The following is an 18,305-nucleotide window of genomic DNA, read 5'->3' as shown; positions in this document are numbered from 1 at the left end:
AAATGTTTCCTGACCCATGTAAGGTTTTCTTTGTCTCACTGGCAGGTTTTCATACAAACGTGAATCTGAAAAACTTTCAATTCTTGTAGTTCCTAGAGCTCTTCCCATGTGCATGTTTTGTGGATGCTGGCCACTGAGGGGTACAGGACAGTATTCACTTGGACAACTCGAGCGGGCTCCAATTACTGGGTGTTGGAAATGTGGTGCCATACAAGAAGCTGAAGTTTTGTGCAGTGGTTTTTGCTCTTCTTGTCCATAACTTTGTACTCTTGTTACAGGATCATGATAACTATGAAGAAAGGGCTGATGTCGATTATGATATTGGTGACATTTAAGATTTTCTTCAAGCACTGTAACTGGAGAACTTGGGTAGGCTCGTTCATTATAGCCAACGTACGAATCGCTGCTACCACAGCTGATACTACCTTCACTACTACAGTCAGAACCTACGTGGTTTAGTCTGTATTCTTTATCTACAGAAAATTGATCAGGGCTGTGTGTACCAGATACACCAAGATTATGATATGGATTCATCATAGAATAATATCCTCCATCAACAGGAGAGTCACATTTTGGATGCTGATTATAGGAAGTGTGTGTTCCATGGCTATTGTTCACCAGAATTGTCGAGTACTGTGCTGGCACCCCTGGATCTTGCGTCAAAAGGTGCATTCCAGAACCTGATACTGCACAACCTTGGACCTTTGCGGCTGACGGATTTGATGCACTAACAAGAGAAGGCACAGACCTGGTTTCCAATCTGGTTTTATTGCTGAGTTTTTCTTCAACCTCGTTATAAAGAGGGGTTTGTATACTTGGGTCAGACTGTCTTTTGGGAGCTGTACATTTGCCATCAAACATACCCTCAGTCTTGGTACTAGTTGGAACACTGTTGCTCTTCACCAAACCTCCTTCATTAGTGGTTTTCATTATTGAGTTCTTTGCACTAGCACGAAGTTCATCAGCCACAGAACGTTGAGGCTGTGTACCTCGTTCTGGGTGGTAGTATTTACATTTGTGGCCATAAGTGCACTTTTTTCCTGTTGAAAACACGAAAGTGGATTTTAAATAAATGCTGCCAAACAAACATGCTACTTAGTTATTAAAATCCAGGAGTTAAACTTGAATGCATTTGTGGGCTAGTCAGACAATTACAAATAAGAGTTCCAATACATAAAAAATACTCAAACTATTCACGTGATAACATACAGTTCAGCATCAATTATTTGACTGAGAATTAGATCCACACCTGATCACTCTTCTGCAGTGGTCCAATTGTCAATTTTGGTTTTCTCTATTTTGTGATAATATTTATCTGAGGGGATCCTAATTTGCAATGCATTACATGTCATCAGTGTAGAAGGACATATACACAAATGTGAAAAAGGTATAATTGTGGCAGGTATAAATTATTCTACATTCCAGTACTGGAAAATTTGGTGGTCACTGTACATTTAAGTGTCCTCCATGAAGGAGTTACTTAATTGCTCCCAACTAAAATATATTCCAGAAAGGGAGGCAGATTGTACATTAAAAAAAAAAGGGGGGGGGGGGTTGCAGGGCATTAAGAAAAGGCATCCATGGCTAAGCAAGGAAGGCCAAGAACAAAAACTAAGGCATACCATATTGCAGAGGTGGTGGCCCTTTGGAAGACCAGGAAACTTCTAAAAGGAGAATGGGTTACTAAAAATTTTATAAAAAAGAGCAAAGGTAAATTATGAAACAAAACTGCCACAAAATCTAAAAACAGATAGCAAAAGCTTCTACAAGTTTTTGAAAGGAAAGAAAGTAGCTAAATTAAATGCTGGTCCCTTGGAGGATGAAACTGGGGAGTCAATAGTGGGGAACACAAATGGTGGAGTCACTAAATCAATATTTTGCATCAGTTTTCATAATGAAGGACACTAGTACCATTCCAATTGCAAAACAGAGGTTATAGAAAGGAAGGCTTTTAGAACAGTCACCACTAGGGGAAAAGTACTCAGTACTACAGACCTGTTAAATTAATGTGTCAACAGGAAATTATTTGAATCCATTATTCAGGAAGCAATAATAGGATATTTAGAAAGTCAAAAAGCAATCCGTTAGAGACAATATGGTTTTATGAAGGGTAAATTATGTTTGACTAACTTGCTAGAGTTCTTTGAGGATGGGACAAGGCGGATAATGGGGTCCTGTAAATGTTATATATTTGGATTTTCAGAAGGCATTTGATAAGTTAAAAAACAAAAAGTTAATATTAAAAAGATCAGCCAAGGTTAGTTTAATTAACTTGGACAGAGGATTGGCTAACCAACAAAAAGTAGAGAGCCGTGATAAATTGGTCTGCTTTTGGTTGGCAAGACGTAACTAGTGGGGTGCCACAGGGTTTGGTCCTCAGGCTCCAACTATACATCATCTGTATTAATGACTTGAATACACGGATAGAAATTACTATAGCCAAATGACACTAAAATAAGTAGGTGAGTTGCAATGAAGAAATAAGATTTACAAATGGAGATGGATAGGTTAGATGAATAGGCCAAAACTTGGCCAGGTGACATGTAGCATGGCTAAGTGAGCAGTTTTTCATTTTGGTCAGAGGAATAGAAAGGGAACTTTTATCTAAAAGAAGGAGAAATTTCAGTGTTTCTGTGCGGAGAGAACTGGGTGCCCTCGTGCATTAATCACATATTATGTTGGTACAGCAGGTAATAAGGAAGGCAAATGGAGTTTTGACATTTAATCGCTGAAGAAAGAGTGTAAAAGTAGCTAAGTGTTGCTGGAACTGTACAGGCATAGGCGAGACCCGGAATACTCAACCATTTTGGTCCCCTTACTTGAAGATGTGAAGAGACGTATAATTCTCTTTACAGTCAAGGCTCATCAATTCAAAGCGTACTTTTTGTTTCTACATGTTTTTGGGCAGTAGCCAAACTACAAGTACATGCTATCCTGTTGATTTTTCATTATGAAAAGGTTTCACCACTCTCCTTGGAGAATACTACCCAAATGTCATTGTGAAATTCTGACATAGCACAAATGTATATCTGAACATCAATTTACCATATGGACATGGCTGCTTCTTATGTTCTGGTACAACCGGCCGCTTCCTCAGAAAGTTATCCAAGCTGGGTCCGTGGCGACCCAAAGGGTCATCAGGTGGCATGAATCTGAAATTAAATCGAAAGCATGTGAGTACTATCTACACAAAATTATATTATATTACTACTAACCACTCAGTAATAATTTGGACCTCTACTAACAAACCCATTCCAACATTCAGTGAGATTGTGGCTGATGTTCTTCCTTGCAACCCTTGATGTTTTACTGTGTAGAAATCCATCAATTGTAATCTTGAACATAGTCAAATGAGTGCACCTCACAACCCTCTGGATCAGAATTCTGAAAGCTTCCCACCCCTCCAAACCCAGTTCCAGACCACTCAGCCAAGGCAAACATTCTTCCTGCATCTACCCTATCAATCCCTATAAAAGAAGTTTGCATTTTGGTACAAGGATGAACAGAGGATAAGAGGGATCCTGGTGTACATGTCCATAGATTCTTTAATGCAGCAGGACTAGAGAAGGTGGTTAAGGCATATGGGATCTTTGTCCATTTCTTTAAAATCAAGGCGCTGAATAGAACAGCAAGGAGGCTATGATGGAGTTGTACATGACATCAGTTAGGCCACAGCTGGAGTGGTGTGCGCAGTTCTGGTTGCCACACTACGGAAAGGATGTGATTGCACTACTGAGAGTGTAGAAGAGATTCGCCAGGAGGTTGCTTGGGCTGGAGCAATTTAGCTAGGAAGACTAGGTTGGCTGGGGTTATTTTCCTCAGAGCAACGAAGCCCAAGGGGGAATTTGACTGAGATGTGCAATGTTTCGAGGGGAATATGGGCAGCTTAGATAGGGAAAATAAGGAATAACTGGTAACACAATTGTGCAAAGCCCCTTGGGGATGAGCAACCATAATAATGGTGAAATTCCTCATTAAGATGGGGAGTGACGTAGCTGTTTCTCAGACTAGGGTCTGGATCTAAATAGAGAAAATTATGATGGCACGAGGCAACAGTTGGATATGATAGATTGTCCCTTTAAGTAAAAAAGTTTCCCAGTGTTGGAAAGGCAGTGGCAAACATTTAAAAAGAGTGTATAGGTGAACTGTAACAACAATTCATTCCTGTTTGCCACAGAAGTAAAATAGGAAAGGTGGCCAAACCATGGCTTAAAGGAAATTTCAGATAGTATTAGATCGAAGGAAGAAGTATACAAATTGGCCAGAAAATAAAACCGATCTGAGGAGTGGGAGCAGTTTAGAATGCAGTAAAGGAAGACAAAGGGATTGATTAAGAAAGGAGCAATACTGTATGAGAATAAGCTTGTGGGGAACATAAAAACTAACCAAAATTTTCTCTAGTTATGAAGAGAAAAAAAAACAACTTTGTAAAGACAAATGTAGATTTCAGAGTCAGAAGCAAGGGAACTATAACAGGGAACAAAGAAATGGCTGACAAACATCAAGGACAAAATTCCCTTTGAGATTCCAGCCTCCTTCCATTGAAGAGATGCTCTATACTTCTGCTTTTGACCTCAGCTTTCTCCAGATCATATTCCATCTGCAAATTCTGACCACTGATTTAGTCTCTCCAAAATTCTCTTTAGTGTCTTGGCATTCTTCTCAACTCCCACACCCAGCTACTTACGTCATCTGAAAACCTGGAACAGTTACATTTAATTCCCACATCTAAGTCATTGATATAGATTGTGAATAGCTGGGACCACAAGCACTGATGTTTGTGGTACCCCAATAAATCAGCCTTCCAACCTGAAAGCGACCCTTGTTTTGATATTGTTTTCTGTCCATTAACCAGTTATTAATCCATGCCAATGTATTCCTACATTCCCATGTGCTCTAGTTTTAATTTACCCACCTTGTGTGGGATTTCATCAAAAGCCTTCTGAAAATCTAAATAGTCAAAAATGGACCAATAGGTTTCCTCTTTATCTATTTCGCTTGTTAAATTCTTAAACTCCAACAAGCTTGGCAAATGTGCTTTCCTTTTCACATCCCTTATTGTAATTGTAGCATGTTTCTGGTGACTAACTTTAGGCTAGAAGGGTTGGTAGTTCCCAATTTTCTTTCTCTCCCCTTTCATAAGTAATTGGGCTATTTTTGCCACCTTTCAATTTGCAAAAACCTTTCAGAGTCGAATGAAATTTTCCAATATGACCACCAATCTCAATAATCATCTCTTTCAACACGCTGGGGTGCCGACCTTCTGTTCAGAGACTTCTGTAGCACTTTTTAAAAAAAAAAACAAACTAGTATTAATATCCAGCAGTTCCTCATTTATTCTAGTGCTTAGACTCTCCATTATTTCTGGAACTTTTTGATATATTCCTCTGGGAAACAAACACAATGTATTGGTTTAATTTCTCCACCATTTTCTTATGCCCCCCATTATAAATTCTTTTGTTTTGCTTGTAATGGACTCATTTATTTTTGCTAATCTTTTCCTTTTTACATACTACAGAAGTTTTTAATATTTTTATGCTTCCCATTCATTTACTCTAATATTCTGCCTTTTAAAATTTTTTTTTGGTCTTCCTTTGCATAATTCTATATTAATCCCAATCATTTTTTTGGCAACTTTATAGGCTTCTCTTAGATCCAAGCTACAGTTGGAACATTTATCTTGCAGAGTTGTGTATTAAAGGAATATATTTTTATCTTAGACAATGGTAGCTATTGTCTGACTATAATAATTCCTTTTAACACAGATCTCCTATTTTACCGTATCCAATTTGCCCCTGATTTTTGTTTTGGTTTACACACGACTCCAAGAAACAGAAGGTCTTATACAGGTCAGAGCAATGGGAACAAGATTCATGGCAGAATCGGAGGTCAAGACCAACAATGTCCATCTTCACATTGAGAGCATCTCAATCCATCTGCTATGCTTTTGACAAGTGGCGTGATTAATTTCCTGCTAGGTGACAGTGAGTTGCCAATTAAGGGGAATTATTGTCTGTTAAACATCTTGTAAACAAACTAACTTAGCTCATTAACATTCAGCTACATACATTACCAAATTCACCAAATTAGCTAGACATCGTGAAAATGCAACATGGAAACTATAGCAGGTTCCTGGCAAATTCAGCTTGCAACTTGCTCTGAAGGACTTCTGGTGCTACATGCAACCAACCTACATCACAAAGCATGATGCATGGGGACCAGTTGCAAGTACACCTCGTCTATGCACATTGGCACATGCTGACCCCATGGGACCATCACGCCAACTCCTAATACATTGGCAGTGCACTCTGGAAGCACAGACTTGCATTGAAGGAAGCACCAACAAACAGCGTGAAAGACTGCTGCAAGGATATTGTGCATACATGGACAAAGACCTAGCTCATAGAATGGACCAGGCTGCATCTCAAGGCTACTCACTCACTCTCCTAGGGCTTGTCCATTTAGCGCTTACCTGCATGCTCACAGCATCCATGCCTTACCTTGCCTCGCCAGTTAATGTAGTCACACAGCCCAGAAGCTTGCCTTGCTGGTCAGCAGAGCTCAGTTAAGGGAGCATGCATCTTGCTGAAAGGCAACATGCTGCATCAATCTCATATGTGCAGCATACAGGCAGGCATGTCTCAAAGTCTCAAGGTCATGAAGGCATGGGTACAGCAAGGCAAAGGCAGCCTCCTCCACCAATTTAGGGGATAGGCCATAATTAAGCATCTAGGCAAGGTGATTTTGGTGAAGGGGTCAGTGCCTCTGCAATCCGAGAGTGTGTCATGATCAGCTATGTGGCTTCATTGTGGCCAATCTGGTGGTAGGGCTAATGTAGCTGGGCAGATGAAATGATACCTAAGTCCAGTGCTGTCTAATTTGGCTGCTCAAGGAAGTGGGCCACAGTCAGTCTGTAGGCCCTCTCTGCAGAAACCAAGGGGAATGAGTGGAGGGAAAAAAGGGAAGATGAAGGTGGTGGCTGGGGAGGTGCTATCACGAGAGAAAGTATTGCAAAAGTTGTTCAAGATTTCCAGCTGCTGGATGAAAACAGATGTGAAGGTGGGGGGGGCAAGTGTTCATAAGAGGGTGGGGGAAGATACAGTAAAGCATGAAGGACAAGGAAGTCATGTGGGAGGAGGTTTGCCCTCTGTCAGGAGCACCTTGGCTTAAGGTTTGGCGGGTGGGTTGGGGTTGGGCAGGGTAGTGCAAGGTAGGACCATATTTGGTCCTATCACCTCATATTCCAGGTTGGTTGGGGACCTGAGGAGGTATAAAGTCTACAGGGCTAACACTAAAAGTAAATCAGGAAGGGGTTTGGACATTTTGGGGGCACACCGAAACGTTGGGACTGGCTGAAGAGTTTGACCTATCATGCTGGAAACTGAAAGTGCACAAAAGGGGAAGAGAATGGTTGTGACTATTGTGAATTCACAGCTGTAGGTGATTCGACTTTTGAGGCAAGGGGCCACAGCACTCCAAGATATTACGGCTTTTAAAAGAGAAAGAACATTGCACATAAAACCATTACTGTACAGAACACAGAGCTATGTGGTGCCTAATCCTTAACCAAGCTAATGCAGTGTTTGCGTTGCACCTCCCTGTCCCAGACATCGCTGATCAACTCATTCACACCAACACTTTCACAGCCTCAGAGGCCAAAAAAAAAGTAGGGATATTGGAGGAGAATCCACAATATCAGCAGCATCCATTGCCCTTTATACACCTTATTCCTCTTGCTTCCAGATGATGCAGCAAGGTCTCACCACAGATGTATGAAGATGCAGGGAGAAAAGAGCATGGCATCCTGGCACAGCAGACAAGGTCATTCATTTTCCTACAGAACTGCTGGATTTGGGAAAATGATTCCTTTCTTTTGTATGACTCCCTCCATCATGACCTCCAGTCCTTGTCAGAAATTCGCGACATCATCTTTCTCTTCCCAATATCTTCAGATTCTGTCCATCAATAAGCATGGCACCTGCAGAATGCCTATCCTCATCCTGATTCAGGCCTTTTAAAGGATGGCATGGGTGCAAGTAATGCTAGTCTTTTAGCGGATATCTGCTGAGTGGTGAGTTATTCTGGGAAGGTTGCATGGTAGGATGGGGACAGAAATCAGACATGACGGGTGCCACAGGGACAGGATATGGTGATATGGTGAGTTTGACAACAGTGACAAATCTTGTTAGGCTTCACAGCAGTGACCAATCCAAAAAACTCATGGAACTCCAACTTAAATCAAAAAAAGGTGGAGATTCAGCCTCGAGTTTGAAAGATCTAACTGAATCAGAGAAGTATGTACAATGCTATTATAGTATGGCCAATATTTCCCCCAATCTCGTTTATTGAAAGGTCAAGTTGTTCCTTCTCACAGCACAATGCTAGATCTAAAAAATAGTGCATTCCCTAAATTGGGTTCTTCATTATTACTTCTCTAGAAAACCATTTTGTAATCATTCCAAGAATTCATCCTCCATAAAATGGATACTAATTATCATCGTAATCTTGTTACACAGACCTAATTTCCTGATTCAACCAGTGGTTTATTATCACTGCTGTTCGTTCTATGAATGACATTTACTAGAAGTTTTCTGCCCCTTGATGCATCTTATTTAGTCAAACTGATTCTACATCTTGAAATTTAGAACTAAAGTAATCCGTCACTACAGTACTAATGGAGAAGTCATCAGAACTACCTCACTATGTCATGCCTGTTTCCTGTCCTTCCTGCATCTCATACCCTTGGATATTCAGGTCTAGGTTTGGTTTCTTTGTAGCCAATACAGAAAGGTGGCTTACACATCATGTGAATTTCTATTTGAACTGATAATTTATCCGTTTTCGGGTGAATGCTGTGGGTATTCAAATGCGCGGCACATAATTCAGCTTTCTGTAAACAGTCCTATCTGCTGACACACTAAGTTTGCAGTTGCTGCTTACCATAATCTGATTATCACTATCATGATTGTTATCTTGATCTTCTGCATTGCCATTTCCCTTTAATTTAAATCAATCTTCTCCAATATGATATCCTTCTAAAGCTCTCTACTTCCCTGGTGGCATTATTTGCTACAATAGTGATCCCAGTATGATTCAGTTGAGTCTATTCCAATAGTATAACTCAAATATTCCCAGTACCAGTGCCCCATAAATTATAACCTGCTTCTCAATACCAGTCTTTGATGTGAATACTCACTTGTCATTAACAAAAGAATACATAAGCAATCTTTCATCTATGAATTTTTTCCATTCTGGCTTTTCATTTTGCAAATCCCTGTAGTTATCATTTGACACAATGATGCCATCGGATTCATAAGCCAATTTCACTATGAAGCGATCATCATAGCAAACCACTCTTCGCCCTTGTACCCGCCGGGATGGTGTGAAGACTAGAATTTTATCCTTTTCCAACTTGCGCAGGATTTCTTGATCTGTGAAAATAAAACATTTTGCATTTACTGAATCATTACATCACTGATTTCTAGCTTTGAGGCGTAATTTAGGATTTTGATTGCCATGAGATCATTTAGTTTCCTAGGTTTACAGTAGCAGACTTCAACCAGCATTCTTTTGAACTGTTAAATACAATTAAATACGTGCTCAAAGAATGGAATTGTAGTTTGTTTTGGGGGTGAAAGAGGAAAAGGCAGGAACTTAAGTCAATTTTCAACACCAAATACGTTCACTTAAAAGAATAAGAACCCTGTGGAAGAAGTGTTCCAACTGTGGTACAAATTAATTTACAACAGGGCTACATGGTTCCATTTTACAAGAAGGGTGGTAGAGATAGATCAGGGAACTATAGATCAGTCAGTCTCAGTGGGAGGGAAACTATGGGAGAAAACAGCGAAGGGGAAAATTAATCTCCATTTAGAGAGGCAAGGTTTGATCAAGGATAGTGAGCATGACTCTGTCAGAGGGAGGTCATGCCTAACAGATTGGGTGGACTTTACTGAGGCGGTGACCAAGTGTTTGGATGACGCTAGGGCAGTTGATATAGCTTATGCAGACTTCAACTGGGGAAACTGATAAAGAAGGCGAAAGTTCATGCAGTCCAGGGTAACTTGGCAAGGTGGACCCAAGGTTGGCTTAATAATAGGATTCAGAGGATGGTGATAGAAGACAGTTTGTGTGACTGGAGTCCGAGTGCAGTGGTGTACGACAGGATCAGTGTTTGGTCCCTTATTGTTTGTGATATTCATAAATGGTGCAAATTAGGAGGTCGCAAGGATGATAAGTTTGGCCTGGTGGTTGACAGTGAGAAGGAAGATGTTAGGTTATAGGAGAATATACATGGAATGGTCAGATAGGCAGTTCAATGGAGAATTTAACCCTGATAAGGGAGAGGCAATGCATTTTGGAAGAAGAAACAAGACAAGGGAGTACTCAACGAATGGCAAGACGCTAGGAAGCTCAGAGCAACAGGTGGCTTTTGGGGTGCTTGTCCACAGATCCCTGAAGGTGTCTGGACAGATTAATAGGGTAGTCAAGGTGGCATATGGGATATTTGCCATTATCAGCTGTGGCATAGATTACACGAGTAGAGAGGTCACATTGGAGTTGTACAGAACTTTAGTTAGGCCACAACTGAAGTACTGTGCACTTTTCTGGTTGCCAAATTATAGGATGAGATTGCACTGGATGGTGTGCAAAGGAGGTTCACTAGGAGGTTGCCTGGGATGGAGAACTTCAGCTAGGAAGACAGACTGGATAAGCCTGGGTTTGTTGGTTTTCTTTGGAGCACAGCATGCTAAAGGGAAGGCGGTGTGGTTGACAGAGATATATGAGATGGAGGGGCATGGACAGAGTGGGTTAGAAAACAATTGTCCCTCTCGGTTGAAGGGTCAGTAAACAAGAGGAAATTTTAAACAGTGAAAGGCAGGAGGTTCAGAGGGGATGAGAGAAACATCATTTTCACCCACAAGGTGGTAAGGGTGTGGAATGCATGGTGTAGGTGGGTAGTTGAAGCAGGAAACCTCGCAACCTTTAAAAAAAGTATTTGGCAGAGTACTTGGAAGTGTCATACATTCAAGGCTATGGGCCTAGTGCAGCAAAGTAGGATAAGTTTAGGTTGTTGTATATTTTTAATGGTACAAACTTGATGGGCCAAAGGGCCTCTTCTGCACTGTAAAATTCTGTGCTTTGGAGATAATGGTTATATTAGTTTTAATCTTACGGAATTCCCTAGATTAGCCACGGATAGGGAAGATCCTTATATTCAAGAAAGGAGGGAAGCAGACTGACAACTACAGGCCATTTAGTATGACATCAGTATTTGAAAACAAAAAAAAGAGTTTGTTATTAGGTTCATGGCTACTGGGCACCTGAAAAATAGGACTAGGCACACAGTGAATTTACTGTTTGCAAATGGAGTCTTTATGGCCGTAACTAATAGGGTGGATAAGGTTGGGTTGGGCAGAGACAGAGACAGAGAGCATGCAGTGTATTTGACGAGGCCAAAATGGACAATTCCCTTGATCTTCTCAGAAACCCTGAGCAGGCAGATAGGTGCTGGTTTAAAATCTCATTTAAAAAAGACAGCGACTCCAAAAGTGCAGTACTCCCAAAGTACTTAACTAACTACTTTGATCTTTGTGCTCAAGCTCTGAAGTAAAACCTGAACTTGGAGCTTCATGGTTCAGAACGGAGCCACAACTCACATTAAGGCAGAGCTTAATGGGACTTGGATACCAGGGCATTTAAAGGTTAGGGAGATCTTTGGAGGAGGAGGAGGAGGAGGGAGGAGGGAGGAGGGAGGAGGGAGGAGGGGAAGATTATTAAGCTGGAGGGGGTTCAGAAGAGATTTACCAGGATGTTGCCAGGTATGGAAGGTTTGAGTTATAAAGAAAGGGTGGATAAGCTAGAACTTTTTTCATTGGTGCATAAGAGGTTGACCTGAAAGAAGTTTATAAAATAAATGAGGAGTATAGATAGATTTAATGGAAGCTGTCTTTTCCCTAGGATCAGGGTTTTCAAGACTAGGGAGAGGAGAAAGATTTTAAAAAGGGGTAATTCTTTTTTTTAAAACACAAGAGTGGTTCACGTGTGGAATGAACTTCCTAAAGAGGTGGTGGGTGTGGGTACAATTACAGTGTTCATAAGACATTTGGATAAGTATATGAATAGAAAGATTTGGAGGGATATTAGCCGGAAGCAGGCAGACGGGACTAATTTAATTTGGGATTATGGTCTGCATGGACTGGTTGGACCGAAGTATCTGTTTCTGTGCTGTATGGCTATGTGGTACAAAAAAAAAGTCAGCATACAACTGCTCCCATTTCCTCGGTTCTTAAGGAAAAATGTTTGCAAGCTGAATTTCATTTTCAAAAGATCAGCCAAGGCTTCTGTCCACAAATAGAAGTGAAAAACATTATTGATTAACATTGAGTTTAGTTTGTAGTAACTTGAGAAATTAAGTAGCGCTGTAATGAAACATCATTGACCCTAAATATATTCAGACTTCAGAGTTTAATATTTTCTGCTTTTAAACTTGCAATGATTCCATAACAAAACACTACATTGTATATTGTTCTTTACTACTCAGACAATTTAACAGTTTATCATCCTTTTGAGCATTGAAGATTAGCATTTCTCGTGTTAATATGAAGATGAGAGACTGAGCACTGTAGAACGTTTATTTTGTTATTATGGCAAAATGGTTGCAGAATTATCTTGTAGAAAATTTGTAATGGAGTTTTAAGGTCCCTAATCAAAACCCTTCTCCAGTGTTTGGTTACTTGCAATCAAAGCAAAGTGCATTTTGGTAGTTAATCAAAGGTGAATAATGTCCAAATATTCAAAAATGAAATTAAAATGAAATTAAAAGAAATTGGGTGCAGGTCAATTTACAAACCTAAGCAATTGTTCTGTATGGGGTAACAGACTGACAAGACAAATTACGTGTATCTAATTTGGAAGCATCAAGGGCATGGAAAGAATATAAACTGCAGCTGGCAGTTATATTCAGGAGATTTCTTGTGTGCTCTAAAGTTAAAAGGACTCAGACACAGAAAATAACATTCCTTAAATTGGAAGAATTAGCATACTGTTACAGCCAGAGATCGAGACTGAAATCACCAATTCTCCTCTCTATCTGTCTGTAATCAGTGCAGCATAAATTTTGCTGAGGCTGATGTGTGCTTCCAAACCACCAGTGTGTCATTAAATTAAGAAACAGCCTTTCAGATTTAGAGAAGTATTAACTTGAGTAAGATAAAGGCCCATGGTGTTAGAGGCAAGGTGCTAGCATGGATAGAAGATTGACTGTCTGGCAGAAAGAAGAAAATGGGGATAAAATGGTCTTTCTCAGGATGGCAGCCGGTGACAAGTGGTGTTCCGCAAGGGTCAGTGTTGGGGCCACAACTTTTCACTTTGTACGTTAATGATCTAGATGAAGAAACTGAGGGCATTCTGGCTAAGTTTGCAGATGATACAAAGATAGGTAGAGGGACAGGTAGTATGGAGAAGGTGGGGAGGCTGCAGAAGGATTTGGACTGGGTAGGAGAGTGGGCAAAGAAGTGGCAGATGGAGTATAACGTGGGAAAGTGTGAGGACATGCACTTTGGTAAGAAGAGGAGGCATGGACTACTTTTTAAGTGAGGAGAAAATTCAGAAGTCTGAAGTGCAAAGAGACTTGGGAGTTCTAGTCCAGGATTCTCTCGAGGTAAACTTGCAGGTTGAGTCAGTAGTCAGGAAGGCAAATGCAATGTTGGCATTTATTTTGGCAGGACTTGAATATAAAAGCAGGGATGTACTACTGAGGCTTTAAAAGGCTCCGGTCAGGCAACATTTGGAGTATTGTGTGCAGTTTTGGGCCCCATATCTCAGGAAGGATGTACTGGCCCTGGAGCGGGTTCAGAGGTTCACGAGAACGGTCCCAGGAATGAAAAGCTTAACATATGAGGAACATTTGAGGACTCTGGGACTTTACTCATTGGAGTTTAGAAGGATGAGGGGGGGATCTAATTGAAACTTAGAGATACTGAATGGCCTGGACAGAGTGGATGTTGGGAAGATGTTTTCATTTGTAGGAGAGACTAGGGCACAGCCTTAGAGTAAAGGGAAGGCCTCTTACAGCAGAGATAAGGAGAAATTTCTTCAGCCAGTGAGTGGTGAATCTATGGAATTAACTGCCACAGAAGGCTGTGGAGGCCAGGTCATTGAGTACATTTAAGACTGAGATAGATAGGTTCTTGATTATCAAGGGGATCAGGGGTTATGGGGAGAAAACGGGAGAATGGGGTTTAGGAACTTATCAGCCATATTGAATGGTGGAGCAGACTTGATGGGCTGAATGGCCTAATTTCTGTTCCTATGTCTTGTAGTCACTCACTCACTCAACAATAATCTGCCGGTATTCAAATGCACAATGCACAACCAGAGAAAGATACAACTAAAGAACGGAGTGAATTGCCATCAAACGTTAAAATGAAACAGAATAGTTAACAATTCACATGTCTTTAAGATTCAAGTGAAGGACAGAGCCTTCCCTCTCTGGAACTGAAGTTCAGATGGCTAAGGTCAGAATTTAGATATATTGTAAGGTTCCCGTTCAGCAGTTGCTGGTAACTTGAGATCCAATACCTTTGCTGGCAAACTCGGGATTTTTCCGGACATGCTCACGATCTCTCACAATTCTTCAGGTGGCCAAATAACACAGCCTTTTCTCTGCTGTTGTGATCATACTGATGTTAGCTCGCCGACTGTCCAATAGAGGGGAGAGCTTTCCTCACTCTGAGTTTAAAGTGCAGCTAAATTCAGATGGTTGAGGTTAGAATCTGGGTGGCTTTGTTGGGTTCTTTTCATGTAAAATCTATTCATCAACTGCTGTGGACAGACCCCGGTAGTTCTTGTTACTGAAGGTCCACATTTCTTTGCAAGCAAAGTCAAAAATCATTTAAATGGGTTCAAGGAGATTTTATTTTTAAAAAGCCTGCAAGCCTCAGTTCTTGAAAAGGCCAGACAGCACAGCCTTTTCTCTGCAGTTGTGATGTTGTTGATGTTCATTTGGAGACTGCTTTGAAGCAGTCTGAGGTTTGTTATAAAGGGGATATCCAAATTACTTCAGCTTCGATCGCATCATGAATTGCCACTGATGCATAGTGCAAGATAATTGATAACCTTTCACAGTAACAGTGCAATTTCAATCATAAAGTCAAAAAACAACCGATATGATAGATAGGTGTCTTTAGAATTTCACTGTGGGTAACCAGATTTACCAGCCCTCATTTATACCCAGGTAGAGCCTGAGACAGAGAAACTTGAGGCTTATTGTCACTGTGCTTTGGAATAAACCTTGACAAGTACAGATATGAAATTTCTAGAAGCTTGAACACGCTCGCAGCTGCAAAATTCAGTCGACCTCACAGCAGCCATTTTAACTTCCAGTGTCTGTTTTTAAAAAAGGAATGCAGTTTGGAAGTGCTTTTAATACTCTCATACCTGCATGGGCATTGCAATTCTTTGGTTCAGTATTGAACTAAAAAAATTGCAAAAGCAAGAAAAACTACTGAGCCAACTGATATAATATACAAAGAAAATAAGCTGCTACTTTATGGGTGGAGTTTTTAATATGTAAGGCTTTCTTGTGTACCGCTAATCCATCAACAGCAATGTTACTAGCATTTCTTATTCACTATTTTAAACAAATTGACTAATTAAAATAGGTTACCTGTGATGAGGGCATCAGGCCTTGACTGTTCCTTCCTCCAGGCAGGCACAAACACAGTGATATCCTTATGGCTCCTTTCCAAAAACCAGTCCACTGCTAACTTTATGCCTCGACAAGAAAACACTTCCTTGTTACCATGACTGCAAAAAAAAAAATGAATCTTAAACCCCGATATTTAATAGCATTTTTTTCCCCAGTTATGGAAAATAAAAATCAGCAAATTAGAGGTAGTACTAGAAAAAGTGAATTAAATTATTAGGTCGAAAAGCATCTTTATATACTCAAACGTAAACATAGAAAATAAAGCACAGATAAAAGCAACAAGTTTCGTAATGGACTTTACAGCAGGCCGGGCAGCATCAGAGGAACAGGGAAACTGACATTTCGGGTCGGGACCCTTCTTCAGAAATCCTCTCTAAATCCATTGTTATTTCAGTTAAAAGCCAAGCCATTGCATTTAAACAGTATCACTACTGTGCATCAAACATTTGAAAGAGCTTGGAATCTAGCAACAATTCCAGATGATTTGTTTGATGAATTTCACTTCCCATTGCTAAAAACACATTGTCAAAGTTAAATGAAACATTAAAATGTGAAAGGGAGTGTGGAGTGAACATATCTCCAATACTCTTCCTCAACCTGGACCCCTATCATCTGGCTTCCTATGCCCTTGTCAGCAAGACATCAGCTGCCTTAATTTCTCTATTCCCCTCAACCACTTCCATCCAACACTCAGGTGTAACCCTGACTTTGTCATCAAACCTGCTGACAAGGGTTGTGCAACCTTTGCTGCTTTTACAGTCTTTATTAAAGTTTATTTTCCTCCCTCCAAATCTAAGATTAGAAAAAAACCCTCAGACCTGTAAAGACAGACAATTACCAATAGGTAAATAATAGCTGTTCTGAATATAATAATTTCAGCAAAAATTCAATTTGGGTTTGGTACTCTGCCTTCGTCAGTCGGTCTTAAATCTTCCTTTGGCTTTCAGCATCTATTTTAAAATCCTGTAGAATCTGATTGCACTTAAGTACACTTTGACAAATTAGGAAAAAAACCCAGAAGCTTTTCAAAAAAATTCTAATACACTAATAGCCTCTCAAATTCAAACTTTTTTTGTTTTTTTTTTTACATACAGCAAGGGCTAACTGTGTTAATTATTGACAGCTCAGAAAAAAAAAGCATGCTGCACAATGAAATGCATCCTTCGTGTGCATCAACAGCAGAGTTCACAAGACTGCAAAACTAAAATCAAAATTTTGTGGAAACTAGAATTGCACAGTTATAAGCTGATTCAAAATCATCCATCTGTGAAACTAATAATTTTCATATGTGGCAGTTAGAGACAAATATTGCAGGTGTAGTTAGTTATGGTCAGGATTCAAATAATAATTTTCATGTATCTATCTTCTAAGCTTTAGACATGAGAAGCCTAGTTAAATGGGCTAAGGTAATTATTCACGTTGTCACTTGTGAAATGGCTCAAAATAGTTTTTTTGTTGGTAGCAGAATGCTGTGCTTCCCTCTTCTACTGTACCATCATCCCTTGTAAGAAGCCTTACTTTAAACCAATGGTTCTGATTAGCAATTCAATATCCTATGGTACAGCCACCAAAGTCTAGTAAGCAAGGAGAAGCATATAATTTTTTCACTCACCTCATTGCCACATTACTACCATCAATTACCACAGGCTTTAGATTATCACCATCATCCACCAATTCTTCCACAGGAGAGTCAGATCTTTGAGAATCTGTTGAAATTGTATCACGTGGAGTCAAAATTGCAGGGTTACTTGTGCCACAGGAAGTATCAGAATCAAGTTTATTCCCCAGTTTAACAAGTTCACCTAGGATATCATTAGGAAGAGCGTCTGTTCCTAATTTATTCAGGACAAGCTGTACCTGCTCTTCTGAATATCCAAGTTTCAGTGCAAACTCCATTTTGGTTTTGTAGTCTTTATCATCATCAGTTGATCTTAAATCTTGTTTTGGTTTTGTTTCACCATCTAGTTTGAAATCCTGTAGAATCACATTGCATTTTAGTAGATTTGATTCTAAGCCTGGGGATCTACAAAGCTGTTGGTAAGCTTTATTTAAAGGACCAGCCCCTAACATGGCAATCCCCAATTGCTCCAATTCACTGTCTGAATCCAAGTTGTCTGAGTTTTGCATCATCCACTCCATAGCATTCTCTTTAGTAGAGTATCCTTTATCCATTGCTATATTTTCCACCATTGACCAAGATGTTACCACGTGTAGCGGTTTGTCAGTGCTTTCCACATTGAGATGTACAAGTCCCAGAACAATGTTGTTCTCATGCACAGAATGATCATTCAAACCCATGAACTTGTTGCTTGTATATGTTGTCAATCCTGAAGTTTTGCATGTTTGGATATGTAACAGGCTGTGTTTCTAAACAGTGGGAAATAGAAAGAATTACAAAATGGTTTGTTCATTCCCTGATGCAAATGTAAAGCTAATCAAATCATTTAAATTAGACAAATTAAGAACAGTTTTCTCCAACAGTTATTTCATTTCTTTCATTGCATTATGTACCCTGATGCAAGAAGTGTAGAGTTATATATCACTTTTGCCGGATCCTGGCCTTTTCAATGAATGTTTTAGTCCGGAGATTTGC

The 18,305-nt window shown here is 40.0% G+C and overlaps 1 protein-coding gene across 1 annotated transcript; it reads right to left on the bottom strand.

Annotated features, from left to right (window-relative positions):
- Window positions 1-6: 6 nt before the first annotated feature.
- Window positions 7-18,073, bottom strand: LOC109912400 (probable ribonuclease ZC3H12C; the record flags this gene model as incomplete). The annotated part of the gene is made up of 5 exons (XM_020511825.2): window positions 17,325-18,073; window positions 15,671-15,810; window positions 9,197-9,431; window positions 3,046-3,152; window positions 7-1,040 (listed from the first exon to the last, which is right to left on the bottom strand). Coding segments are annotated over exons 1-5 (2,202 nt in total), but the record flags the coding sequence as incomplete, so codon positions are not given.
- Window positions 18,074-18,305: the final 232 nt, after the last annotated feature.

The sequence above is a fragment of the Rhincodon typus genome, chromosome 6, assembly GCF_021869965.1.
Source record: "Rhincodon typus isolate 14 chromosome 6, sRhiTyp1.1, whole genome shotgun sequence".
Taxonomy (NCBI): domain Eukaryota; kingdom Metazoa; phylum Chordata; class Chondrichthyes; order Orectolobiformes; family Rhincodontidae; genus Rhincodon; species Rhincodon typus.
Note: the sequence above shows the minus strand (reverse complement) of the source record. Positions and strands in the feature narration are given on the sequence as shown.